The following is a 14,470-nucleotide window of genomic DNA, read 5'->3' on the forward strand; positions in this document are numbered from 1 at the left end:
ATATAATACAGCCGAAGTTATGTATTGATTTAGGCTACTATGGCTAATGACATGTACGCTTTCTTCAATAAAAATTCTTCTTCCATGAATGGAATGATTGTACGAAGCATAGGCTCCTGTAGGCGAAACTCAGTACTGTATTAACGTTTCGATTTTAAGTCCACAAGAAGCTTACGCTTGATGGAAATGAGGGCGCAACAACGTAAACTTACTCCATTGTAGAAGTAGCACTTGCAAATGTCCACGCCTAATTACATATACAGTACATGGGAAGAACAAAAAATTAACTTAAAGAATGGAATTTTTTAAAAATAATACAAAATGTATTAGGGTGTTATAAGATTGTAAGCAGAAATATATTACTGTAGTTTTAGCCAACTGCATTCATTAAAATATTACGTGTACATTTCATTGCAGATTAAATATGACTTTCGGTATTTGTGCAATGATGTAAAAAGTAAAAACGTGCAAAATGAGGCAGATATGAAACCTTTTTCAGCGCTGAATGTAAGTTAAGTCTCGTCTTCAATATTAATAAACAGGCGAAATAGGTAATATTGAACTTGGACCGAATTATACACATACACAGGTGACAACATATTGATGGAAATACTTAGGCCTAGTTCAGACTAGGTGGATAAACCCGGCTCAACTCACCGGGTTTATCCACCTGCCAGTCTGAACTAAGTGGCTTATCTCAAGCCGGGCTGTGTTCTTATAGTAACTAAGCCTGGCGTGCCACCGTTTTTTTTTTTTCAATTGCATAAAAAAAAGGTTACTGGCGGGATTTAAACCTGCAACCTCTCGCGGTCAAGGCGAGTATCAACCCATTAGACCACAGAGACAATAAGGATACTCATGGCAAAGATCTAACCCTCAGAAACTTTTTATATACAACTGACTGAAACACTCACACAGAGTGGAGCTGAGTTTAAGTTAGAAAAGCTTGTAGTAAGTCGCAGCAAGGAAATCATAGTATATTTATATTCAAATCAAGTTTACTCGTGTAACACCATAAACACAATACTGTATAAACAAATAGATAAATAATAATAACAGTGCTCGAATAGGAACAGGTTGTAATAATCGTATCATGCATAACTAGCAGCAAACGAATACTTTTTACCACAAATAGTATATGTTGTAATAGCCTCTATTTCTGTTCATAATTTTGATTATATTTTCAATTTATGCAGTAAATAAACTTAAAATATATTTTTCCAGACGATGATCGAGTTCAACAGAACTGATCTTCTTGGACATCCTGTGTGCGACAAGTATTTAGATTTGAAGTGGTAAGATATTATACCCTGTTTGTTGTTCATTTTGGTTTTCAACATAATCAATCGAGGGAATTTATATTGTGCCAGATCCAGAAAAAAGTAATCTGCTCAGTGGGGTATTCATGATTGGCAGAACAAATTAGAGCGTATGACATGATGATTCGTGTATACCTAAACAATATTTCTATTGTTACGAGTCCGACTCTGATATAGCTTCTCACAACGTTGAAGTATTTATTTATTTATTTCATTTCATTTCATCTGACCAACAGCGAATCGTCGCCTCTAACAGGCTGGTAAAATATATGAAATTTAAAGATATAAAATATACAGACGAAAGACTACATAAAAATTGTATCATCTATTCAAATGATTAATTATAATAGAACGAAATATACACAAATTGTTTTTTTAAATTTAATTTATTAAGGGCTATTTACAGAATAGCAAATTAATTCAAAACATCGAAATCACAAAGAAAAAACAAAAACCCCCAAGCACAGTAAACAGGTCAGCAATGACAAAAGAAAGAATTGTAAAATATATCAATATTAGTAGTTAAAATAAGAGGATTATATTGTATGGAAAGTCTAGTAGTAAAACTACGTTTACACTCTGCAAAGGGGACATTAATGGTCGGGCAGGAACGAGGGCTTCTAGAATTAACATGAAAACAAAACAGATGTATAAAATCACAGCTAAAATACGAATTTACACATTTATAAATAAATACCACATCGTAAAATAAAAATCTATTCCTAGGGCACATCGATGCGAATTAATGAGCTTCGGAAGCAGAACTAAAAATAACACAAGGGTTTTACACTGGAGCGATGGCAACATTTCAGAAACACTGCTGTTTTGCTGTAGTCAGACTCGGTCAATCATGCAGCCCGTCTTTAAACCATTTCCAACTTATTTATGAGTTCCTTTGTTTGTAGATCCCAAACTGAGGAGGAATACTCAACGATTGGGCGAACATACGTTTTGTATGCTAAATATTTTATTTTCATTGGCCAGTTTCGAAGATTGCGACGCGAGCGCCGAGTATATGCCTTTTTGTGATACTACAGATGTGTGTTCCAACTAACAACATACATTATCTTAGTTTCCTCTTATTAAATTCTATAATTGCTGATGGCAGAAAAGAGTTCCTAAATCTTCCGGTTTTAATATTCGGCATTCTAATTCGTCCGGATTTATTAATCATTATTGTATCTATGTATTGTCACTCCAAGGTATTTTGCAACGTCAACTATAGTCGGGTCTTTATTTTACATTGGTAACGTGAATTGCCTACGTGAATCGTGTGCGAAGTGTACACAAATTTTAATTTACAATGCTATCTAATTAATATTGATATAATTATGAGATATTAATATTAAGATGGTTTTATTTTAGTAAAGTAGTGAATTCAACACCTCAGGAGGTTCACTACTTCAAATCAAATCTTGTGTTTTTATACTCAAGCATCTAAGGCCAAATAAAAAAACAAATATTGCGTTAGCCAGTTTTCCTACCGACCTACAAATCAGGATTTGATATTTTTTTCAGGGAATACTATGGGCTTGTAACACATACAATTCATTTTCTCTTCTATGCAACATACGTGTGTATATACACATACTTTATTCTTTCTGTTGACTTCAACACGCTCCAGTGCACAAATAATACGTGCACAACCAATACGACGCAGAGTTGCCTCCATGTCGGTAAAAATAAGGTAAAGGATTTTTCTCAATATAGCTTGTTTAGTTTAGTTAATAATAATAATAATAATAATAATAATAATAATAATAATAATAATAATAATAATAATATGTCTTATATAGCGTTCTTATATAGCGCTTAATGCCTTAACACGCGTTGTTTTCTGAAAACACTATAAAAATAAGGAAATGAAAATCAAACTATTAGGATAGTTCATCGGTATAGTATCATTTTTCTACAATCATAAATAATATTATCATTGTTATTATCATTGTTATCAAAGGCCAATCAAATTAACCTCAAATAAAGAGACGGCTATAAATAGAAAACTATACAGCTAAACTGTTTATGGTATTGTGTACAGTATTATATTATAAATCATATTAATGACAGGAGTGAGGTTCATTATACTTCTATTAAATTTCCTGCCGTAAACAACATTAAAACATATTAATTACCTTGAATTAATAATATTAGTTCACAGGTGGGCAGACTGTTTCACTTATACTTCTGCTGGTTTATAGTTCATTATCTATTTTGTTGAACATGAAGGTCCTTCATTCTTGGGTAAGTAATAGGCCTCTAACCTGAGAAAATAAATAGAATCATTATGGTCACCTACATTATTATTTATTAGTTTTAGTTGCTTCATTTTGTTAACCTTTTTTCTAACTTTATTTGGTAAAGTACTGTGTATTTATTTATTTAATACCTTACAAAATTAATTATGTTGGTATGTTTCTGAATTGTTTACCTTGTTTCACCGCCTCTATGCATTTTTTTTTGTATGAAATTGTTTGTTTTATTCTGGTCTGTGTGTTTTCAAATTTGAAAAAAAAGAAAAAAAGATTAATTGATCGAGTAGGGAGGGATATATTTTTCTTTTTTTATGTTTTAAATTTAATTTCTTCGATATACTTTTATAACGCTTTGTATATATGTATAATATATATGTATGTGTATGTGTGTGTGGGTGTGTATGTGTGTGTATATGTATATATGGGTGTATATGTATGTGTATGTATATATGTATGTACATATGTATGTATGTATGTGTATGTATATATGTATGTACATATGTATGTATTTATATGTATATGTATGTGTGTATATATATGTATATGTGTACTGTATGTATATATACTGTATATGGGTGTATGTATGTGTGTATGTATGTATATATATATATGTGTATGTATGTGTATGTGTGTGTATATGTATGTATATATATATGTGTGTATATGTATGTGTGTGTATGTGTGTGTATATGTATGTGTGTGTATGTGTGTGTATATGTATGTGTGTGTATGTGTGTGTATATGTATGTGTGTGTATGTGTGTGTATATGTATGTGTGTGTATGTGTGTGTATATGTATGTGTGTGTATGTGTGCTTTAAGTTGTTGTTTTACTCTTTGTTCATAAGTTCTTTCATTTGTTTAGCTTTAAATTGTTGTTTTACTCTTTGTTCATTAGTTTAAGTTTGACTGCGCCACTTTCTTGTGTGCTGCCACTGATGTAAAAGTGTAATGTCAATAAATATTATTATTATTATATTTGTGTATGTGTACACAAATGTTTTTTATATATTATTGTACTGTTTTATTGTTTTTAAGTTCACTTCCCTATTTCTCTGTTTCATTTTAATTATTTTTAAGTTTGTGTCAATTTTGTTTTATTTGTATTTATTGTACAGTAATTAAGTGACTCATTGTATTGTATTTAAGTTGAACGGACCACCCTTGAGTACCGAGGATCTAAAGGCGTATGTTCACAAAGTAAATAAAATAAATAAGTATCATATTTAAAGGCTTATATTATAGCTAGTGAACTAAGTTGTACGTGCCGATCATTCATGTACCTTACTTATCCGAAGATAATTATGACATTACAGGGATGGTGGACACTGTTATCATTTGAAAAGATTGCACATCATGGTATGATGTTTGTTGTGATAATTTTTGTAGTACCGTTGTTGTCATCCGATGAATTCACTCATCATTGGACGTGGGAATTCGGGGTTCTGGGCTTATTCATGGCCTGGGTATTTACATTGCAGCACCTCAAGCGGTAATTATTTAATATATTTCCTTACGAACTATTTGACGAATGGCTGCTAGTGATGAAGACAATATTCTATTCGTTTTATCACCAGATGAAAACAATAGTAATAGTAGTATTGCAGTAGATACAGGCCTAATAATGATAATGACGGTGACGGCGGTGAAGACGACGATAATATATTTATAAAACATAATGACGTACAGAAACATAATGACGTACTCACTGAAATTTTTCATAATTTTGCTGAATTTCTGTTTACATTGCTGTTTACCCAACAATTAGACTTCTTTTTTAATTATAGAACTTCACCTTTCGGAATCCTGATCATGATGTTCGTTAAAGTTCTTGCTACAATGACAAAGATATTGATAGTCTTCAGCATCCAAATAATTGGACTTGTAATATGTTTTCATGCGTTGCTGGGCAATGACGTAAGTATATTTAAATGTTCCACATTTAATTGTGAAGTACCAAAGGCCAATATTTAACAGACAAAAAGACACAATAACATCCAGTATACAACAAGCAAAGAATGAATAGGTGTAGTAATACAACAAGCAAAGAATGAATAGGTGTAGTATAATTGCTCAAGAAAATCTGTACATACGAACGAAAGTTATACCTGTATTATTTTGCATATATTATTAACTACTGTGTTAAGTGTCTTTCATTGCACTAGTAGATAAGGTAAACGTTGTTGAGTTTATAACACTAGCCCCAATTCTAATGGGACAATAACCACTCTGAACAGACATGAAAGGCTCACCACTAGTGGTACTCGTCAGAAACAATACCAGCTAACTGTGTGTCTTTAGCCAACAGCCACGCCTTTCCCACCCAAACGTTTATGTATATTCATAATTCATAATTTATTTTACTCAAATAAGAGACTGATTGGTAACAAAGGGAACTGGTCCCTATGCAAAGTACCTATCAGAATAACATAACAGTTCCAATAATTAATAGAACAAAATCAGTAAACCAAGTTATACTTAAGTTTTAATACAGTAATTACCAACAATAAAAATAAATAAATCAAAGAAAAAAAAAATTAAGCAACAATAAACAAATAAATACGTAAAAAAGAATAATTAAATAAATAAACAGACATATATAAGTAATTAAGTAAATAAAAGAGGCAAGTGACTTAACGCAGGTGGTCAAGGGCAGTTTTAAAAAAAGAGCCGGAGAAGGATAAAATAGTATATTTTCCCGATGACGGCCTGCATTTCGATACTTAGAGTATGTAGTATACTATTTCACCTGAGATTAATCAGTGGACCTTTCGTTTGAGGAGGATAAACGTGTATTGGAAGTATGTTCCAGATAACCAGGAATATGATGAAAGAGTGAATAGTAGAGTGCATTGCATCGGGCAGGTAAAGTTTGAGATGAGGTCAATGTGTATGAAATGATATATAAGTGAATCAATTTTAATAATACCATTAATAATTATGTACAAGAAAATAAGGCAGACAAATTCGAGTGCAAATAAAACTAAAGAGAACGGGTGGCGATTGCATGTACGTTTTATAAAGTAGAGAGTTTGGGATACTTTTGAGGCAATATTTTGGTTAGACCTATGCCATTTCAGATTGGAGGAGAGGGAAATATTAAATGAAAGATATTCATGATAAAAGAGAATTATTAATAAAATAGGTTGGGTGTATAACCTTGCGTCTAGTTATGCACATAACCTTGTATCTGTCTTGGTTTAAAATCATATTGTTTCTCCAACCGATATTTTTTCCGAGATCATTTTTAAGTATAGAAGAATAATGGTCCGTAAATAAGGTGTCGTTAGCATAAAGATACATAAATGTACCTGGTGATAATTGATACATAATGTCATTTGTATGAATAAGAAACAAAAGATAACCTAAAATTGAACATTGTGGCAAACCAGAAGGAACTCGGATAAAATCAGAAACGCAGCCGTTAAAGCGTACACACTGGGTGCGGGCATTACAACTTTTGATCCAATGCCATAATATGGCATTGGATCAAAAGTTTCCTTAATAATATTATTTGCTCACAAACGCCGATTTGGTGTAATTTACGCATAAGGGTATGGCGAGACACGCGGTCGAACGCTTTACTCCAGTCAAGAAATATGGAGTGAACATCAGATAGTTTAGTGTCATGAAGTACTAGTCCAGTGATGGTAGACCTGGGACAACAGACTTGGACATGAATATCCTTTACGAAAGCCAAACAGATAACACGAAAAAATGGAGCTGGATTAAAAAAAGGTGCATAAATGATTAAAAATTCAACGTTCAATTATCTTTGAAAATATGGAGTAAGTGCAAAAGGACGGCACAAATGTCACTTCTGACGCCAGGTTTCTTGAAACAAAATAGCGTAATACAGGTAGATGGTAAAGAATGCTTTATTCTACAATTATGGCGAAAATAAAATGAGTTTCCTTGGTGACTAAGGTATGATTGAGAACAAAATAGGTACAGTATTTATTTCTGATAAACGTAGTACTGGTCTGGATGGCTAAGAGATGTTGCCACAGCGCAATTGATCCAGGGTAGAATGTTGTCTTACGTTACTTGTGTTTTAAGACATACTAAAGAAAAAAGGTTACCATACGATAGCGTTGAGAGTAAGCCTATGCCTAATTCAAAAATTGCTTGTCCATCACTGTTGTGTATTATATATTCATAAACTATGTGATTCTCTTGTATTACTATTCATGATGTAGAATTATTAGAGGTGATGTTGTATAGACTGGTGGTGTAGGATGACCTATTTTCGTAGTGTTGGATTTGTATACTTATGCCTATGTGCCTAAGACATTTTGATTTTACAACTACACTTTGATTCCTACATCTACTTATTGCTGTCGCGCTTCTAATGGCGCACCATACGTTTATTTGGAAATATGCCTGAAGGAGTTGACTGACTACAGGCCTATTGTAAATTGTAGATGTTGTGAGGGCAAAATAATGGCATCGTAAATTGTGACAAAATTGTTTTCTGTACACTTGTAGGGGGAATGAGTGGTAGTAAAAATGTTTAAAAAGAATATAGTCTAGGAAGAAAATCTGAAAGAATAAAAATAAATAAAAAAAAAGGATAAAAATATATGATTCAATATCTTGTAACTCATGGTCACAGAAATTTGATTTTGTTTTAAATAGTTCTCTAATGCAACCTTCGCTTCAAAATTTACCAGAAATATCAGATTTTACCTATGACCTGATGTTTTGCAGGATGTTTTCCATATCTCCACAACTACTGTCACTAGAGAATCCATTTTGGTCTCAAATTGGTCGGATGTGCATGTTTCTATTCACTGTAATACAATGGAGACATTAAATTCTAAAAAACTTCGGTCTATGTCACGTTGATATGCAAATTAGCTAATTAAACTATGCAACTTAGGTAAAAATATGAGTTTCCATATCACAACCACTGGTTGCAGAAACTGATTTTTTTTTTCAAATTGTTTAGAACATGCCGGTTTCTCAGTGCTAATGTATCATTTGCTCCAGAAAATGAGCAGAAGCACAACGTTTTACCGACCCTATATTATTCAGGATGTTCATATCTCTGTGACTGCTGTACATGAAGGATAAATTTAAAAGTGTCACATGAGTTTCATTCTTGACCTTTGACCTAGTAGGTCACATTGTATATCTTTGTAATTTCTAAATGACGGATAGAACCTGATATTTGTATACGAACAAATGTTTAAAAAAAAAAATGTTTTAAATATTTACTCCAATGAAGAGTTTATAACAAAAATACTAGAAACCCCTTTTCTAAAGCTCTATCCATGCTATAAAATTTTATGTTACTTTTGACAAAAACAAGTCAACATCAGAATTTGAGCCCATTAGGAAACGTGTTTTTTTCCCTAAGGTATTTAATATTTGGTACTGTGGATCGAGCATTGCATATGACTCACACCTCTATCCATTGGTCAGGTTGTCTTATAATATCGTCATAAACGTAAGTTATTTAAAAAAAAAAACATTTTCATTAGATAGAAATATATTATAGTCTAACCAACTGGTCAGATACAAACATAAATGTTCTATGACCAGTCATTATGGAGTGACTTAGAAATACAATGTGACCTGCTGAGTCAAGTGTCAAGAGAGAAACTCAAGTGACACTTTTTCACAAAATTAATTACAGTGAATTGAAACATGTATTTAAAGTTATATCATTTGAGACCAAAACCAATTCTCTATGGATAGCAGTCATAAAGTGTAAATAATGTAATACATAGTGTCATAGGTCAGAGTTGGTGTTTTTAGTAATTTCAAATAAAAATGTTACATTAGAACAAATAGAAGCATACATGTCTGAACAATTTGAAAAAGAAGTTTCTGCGACCACCGGTTGCAAAGATACAGAAAGCCTATAATTTTCCCCAAATTTGAATATTTTAGCTAAATTTGCATATGACGGAAGTGTAATTCTTGGAATGTTATTTCCCTGTTTTATTACCTTACTTTACGGTGAATAGAAACATACATCCGACCAGTTTGATACCAAATGAATTCTCTAAAGACGGAAGTGCAGATATGGACATTTCCTGAAAAACATATGGTCATAGGTCAAACCTGACACTTCCGGTAAATTTTGAAGTAGGCCCTAAATTTGCATTAGAGCGAATAGAAACATGAATATTCTGAACTATTTAAAACAAAATTCGAGCTTCTGTAACCACTAGTTAAAAGTTGTCGAATCCTATAATTTTACCCCTAATTTGCATATTTTATCTAATTTGCATATGAACGGGACATATGACGGAGGTGTGATTTTTGGAATGTTCTCGTTTCATGCCTTCGTTTAAAAAAACAATCGTAGTTTGCATATTGTTAACATGATATACCATATATATATATATATATATTGTTACGGCAAATGCCTGGCTATAACATTTGATAGCAACAGAAAGAGATCATGGCAACAGATGTACATTTATATACAAATTTATGTACAGTAAAACGAAGATAATCAGTGGCAGTGGTCAAGACAGCATAATGAAAGTGAGACTTACCACACATATCTGTAATTCAAGCAAAGAAGATGGAGAAGGCTAACAGTTCTTCCTGGCAGCCCTTCAGATGGATTAAAACTCCCTAAATATCATTTTGTACCCCAATTTATAGCCTACCCTTGGATATGGAAATTAGGGCTTCAGTACTGGCTTATGAAAATCTGCCTTTTATTGGTCAATTTCTTCCCGCCAAACTACATTCGAACTTTCCCTCCAAAATTATCTTGACCCCTCGTATGAGTCATCCTCATCTTGGATAGGCTCCTTAAAATTCCTAAAGTGGTCAATATGGTCACCGTTTGCTATGACAACCTACTGTAGATTTACTATACCACACACAACTCTTGACATGTTTCTATAGCCTTGTCATTACTGGATATCAGTGGTAACAAACTTATACAGTAGTACTGTATATGAAAGATCAATAATATACTGAAAGTAACGTACAATTATATACAAAATACTAACAATTAAGAAGGGCCATCACAATATACAGTATATATAAACAAGTCTTTTTAAAAATTCATTTCTTAATTTTAAATAGTATAGAATATTTACATATATTTTTTTATACAAATAGTTCACACAATTTAATTTATGTCTTAGGGTTGTTGAGAACTTTTTTGAGGAAAGTAATGTTCTTGTTTGTCAAAATATGTCATCATAATTCAAGAGATATTTAGACCCATGGATAATGTTCACAATACAATTATTTTATTACAGACTTTTCTATTCTCAGATGGGCTGTTATTTTAGGTGATAGGCTTGCAGTGGTTCAAAAGGATCTCCCCCCTCGCTAGTGATTTGTCTAGTCTAGGCCAGGGTTATAAATGCTGTAATCAAACATTTTAGTATGTCAGTATCTCTTAAACTTACTCATATCTATCATGCTAAGCGAGAAATGTGGGACCATCAATGTCAGGTGTTTAACCATCAATCCAGGCAACTGTTTTTTTATTTTCTGCAGTTTACTTTTTTTTTTCGTTCATGTAGTTTAAATCTGATAAGAATTCAATTGAAATGATAATTAACTTTTTTTTTATATCATTATAAAAAAAACCTCAATTTGATCAATTTCCTACTACCAGAGGCTTAAAATGTTTTCAATTTGCCAAGATATATGATAACAGATTCATAGAGTGAAAATGAATTTACTAAAGTGATGATATTAAAATAAATACCGCAGCAAATAACTTGCGCTATGATCCATGAATTTATAAAGCATCTTTATTTTAATGGTGCCGCTAATTCGTAAGTATTTCATCACTTCTTTGTTACAAGTAGCGAAGATTTAATGTTCCGACTAAGCTGTTTGTGCGGTTTAATATCCATACAACATTTCTTTTGATGCTGGAGTAAAGTTAAGCTTCAGAACATATTAGAATTATAAATCATAAACTTGCTACTGATTTCGTTTGGTATATTTAGTTACCGTACCAAATGTAGCTTGTCGCGCAACTTCAAAGGCTGTGTGTGTCGGTCGCTAGGCCCTGAGTTGTACTGTACATTTCGACCGCTTTGAGTAGGCCTACAGTTCATAGGCCTGGACGGAGCTGGGCTTACAATCAGGCGATTGTGTATTTGGTTTTTTTTATGCTACTTATGGCACTGCCCTGTACGGTATTATAAATTAACTTCAATCAAGTCTGTCTCTTATACACATCTAGATGTGTATAAGAGACAGCTTACATTTTTATTCGGAATTTTTACGATATTACACTTCATGTTCGCACAGAGATTCGATTGCATTTTTTGTGCCTTTTTATTTTACAATGGGGAAATATAGCAGTGTCTTTATCTGAACGGTCATTGAGGAAAAAATCACCACCATGCTGGTGCCAGCGCTTATTTTTAGATCTAAAAAGAGTAAAGCTGAGGCTGTTTCGTCAGCCTGTGTCCACCCAACGGAAGAGTGTTCTAACAAGATGGCTGATAGAGAAGACGTCGACAGATGGTTTTCGTCGCGAAAACAACACAACTTGTCTACACATCAATGTAAGACGATGTACCATGGTACACAATTTACCGTTGTACAATTACAAAATACATCGCTGTTATACGTTGTTAATTGATCAGAAATTTTATAAACAATCTAATGTAAATCATTTAATGATTATCATTATTTCGTTGTTAATCTGTAATAGATATAATATGTATACAAATTCGTTATTTTGAGCCAGTGAATTATCAATTTTCCTTGAACACGTGTCACGAATGTCCTTGCCGATTTCGTAAACAGTAACCCGACAAATTAGTGCTAAGTCTGTCTCTTATACACATCTCTTAAAAATTTAATAAAACCATGAATTGCTTAAAATGACCAAATTATTTTTCAACGTCCAATGAAACACGTCAACGCAATTCATGGATTTAGAGATGCCTTACTACTAAAATTCTTATATTGATTTACCATCAGTAGGCCTATCAAAAAAAAAAAAATGGCATAAATGCTATTATTTCATCTCGTAATACGTGCTTACGAGATTATTCTGAGATACGAGCCTAGCCTAGCAATGCATCTGTTAATTGGTGAATAGATTTAGAGATGCCTTACTACTAAAATTAATTGATTATCAAATTTAAAAATCTCAAAAGAAGGAATTTATGTATGTCTGTTAGTTGGTGAAGAAAATATATTTATTTCGTTCGTTCTAAGTTATACTGTAGCCTATTTTGAATAGATTACTTAGGCCTAAATATAGAAAAAGCAAAGCAATTATATAATTTTATATTTAGCTCAACACGTATACCTGTCTCTTATACACATCTAGATGTGTATAAGAGACAGATTATATAGTGTATATATATATAAAAACATACAAAAAGATCACCTTGATAGATATATATATATATATATATATATATATATATCTGACAAGGTCAAAAATTGTATCACAGTATTTCTTACTGTCATACAATTTTTGACCTTGTCAGATATATATATATATATATATATATATATCTATCAAGGTGATCTTTTTGTATGTTTTTATATATATATACACTATATAATATATAAAAACATATTTTATACATTAGAATTATAATTGCAAGTGGTTTAGAAGAAGAGAAATAATGTTTTACATGGTGGCCGTTCTAAAATCCAAGATGGCAGCCATTTGTATAAAATATTAGCATTATTTTAAAAAGTAATACTTGCATTGGCTGTCAAAATATTAAACACTTTCGTGCAGATCTAAGAAATTGTAAGGTTATTTATAAACATGACATACCGGTATTATGAGATTTCGATTTTTTGTCCTATTTTTGTCAATTTTGTCGGCCATTTTGAAAAAAAAAAAACCCATTTCCCCTACCTGGATTTTTCTAGACTTTTAATAGGTTCAACTAGGGACCTTATAGAAATGCAATGTGGTAAAATAAATTCTGTTGCAATTTTGTCAACCTCTCACTAAATTTTACACTTTCTTGTACAATGGCCGGCACTACATGGTCGGCTGTAGGACAAATATTATTCATTAAATACCGTACAAAATTAAAAAATATATATATTACAATAGAAGACATTTATTTAATTTTCTTATTTTTGGTTACAGGAAGGTCAGCCATTTGAGAGTGTGTTACTGTCGTTCGTACGCGTTTTTGATATGATGATCGGAGAAATTGATTTCATTAACTCTTTCGCAAAACCAGTAATGGATGAAGATAAAGCAACTGCTCATTTCCAGTGGGCTACTATAGTATTAGTGACATTTTTCATCCTGACTTTTACAATAGCTTTGATGAATCTCATGGTGGGTTACACATATTGTATTGTCTTTCAAAACTATAATTGTTTTCAATTTGCAGGGCCGGCGGAACGTTTTTCAAAGTGGGGGGGCCCACTTATAAGATGAATGGGAATATGAATCATGCAGATCTGGAAAAAACTAAGGGATGGGGGTCAACATTTTTCCCAAAAAGGAAAGGGGATCCGGGGGCCCTCACCCGGGAAAATTTTGTTTTCTAGATGGCGGGAAATGACCTTTCTCGACTTTTAAGCTAGGTTTCTAATGACTTTGTTCTTCAAAATTCAAGGTTTGCAAAGAATAGGGGGTGGGGGTCCTCCCCCGGGAAAATTTTGATATCTAGAAGGCGGGAAATGAGTTTTCCCGACTTCCGAGGTGTCTATTAATTACTGTTAAGTTCTTCAAAATTCAAGGTTTTCCCCTCTTGAAAACAGTCAGGTAAATTTATCGCATTGTTATTACAGTAGATAGGCCTTATGTGTACAGTATATACATACATAAAAAAGAAATGAGTAGTTGCATACGATTTTTTTCTATGGATCCATAAATCCCAAAAAGAAAGGGGGGTTCTCCCCCGGAAAAATTTTGATTCTTAGAAGGCGGGAAATGAGTTTTCCCGACTTCTGAGGTGTCTTGTAA

The 14,470-nt window shown here is 32.5% G+C and overlaps 1 protein-coding gene across 1 annotated transcript in view; it reads left to right on the forward strand.

Moving 5' to 3' along the window:
* Positions 1-204: 204 nt before the first annotated feature.
* LOC117116257 (transient receptor potential cation channel subfamily A member 1-like) overlaps positions 205-14,470 on the forward strand; it is a 17,633-nt gene continuing 3,367 nt past the window's right edge. The window contains exons 1-7 of the mRNA XM_033260257.1: positions 205-507; positions 1,225-1,295; positions 2,838-3,006; positions 3,471-3,560; positions 4,887-5,062; positions 5,358-5,487; positions 13,640-13,837. Coding sequence (XP_033116148.1) covers positions 484-507; positions 1,225-1,295; positions 2,838-3,006; positions 3,471-3,560; positions 4,887-5,062; positions 5,358-5,487; positions 13,640-13,837 — 858 coding nt within the window. The 5' untranslated portion in view covers positions 205-483. The remainder of the gene's footprint in view (positions 508-1,224; positions 1,296-2,837; positions 3,007-3,470; positions 3,561-4,886; positions 5,063-5,357; positions 5,488-13,639; positions 13,838-14,470) is intronic.

Source organism: Anneissia japonica, unplaced genomic scaffold (assembly GCF_011630105.1).
Source record: "Anneissia japonica isolate Jap-2015-1 unplaced genomic scaffold, ASM1163010v1 scaffold171_len658169_cov177, whole genome shotgun sequence".
NCBI classification, from domain to species: Eukaryota; Metazoa; Echinodermata; class Crinoidea; order Comatulida; family Comatulidae; genus Anneissia; species Anneissia japonica.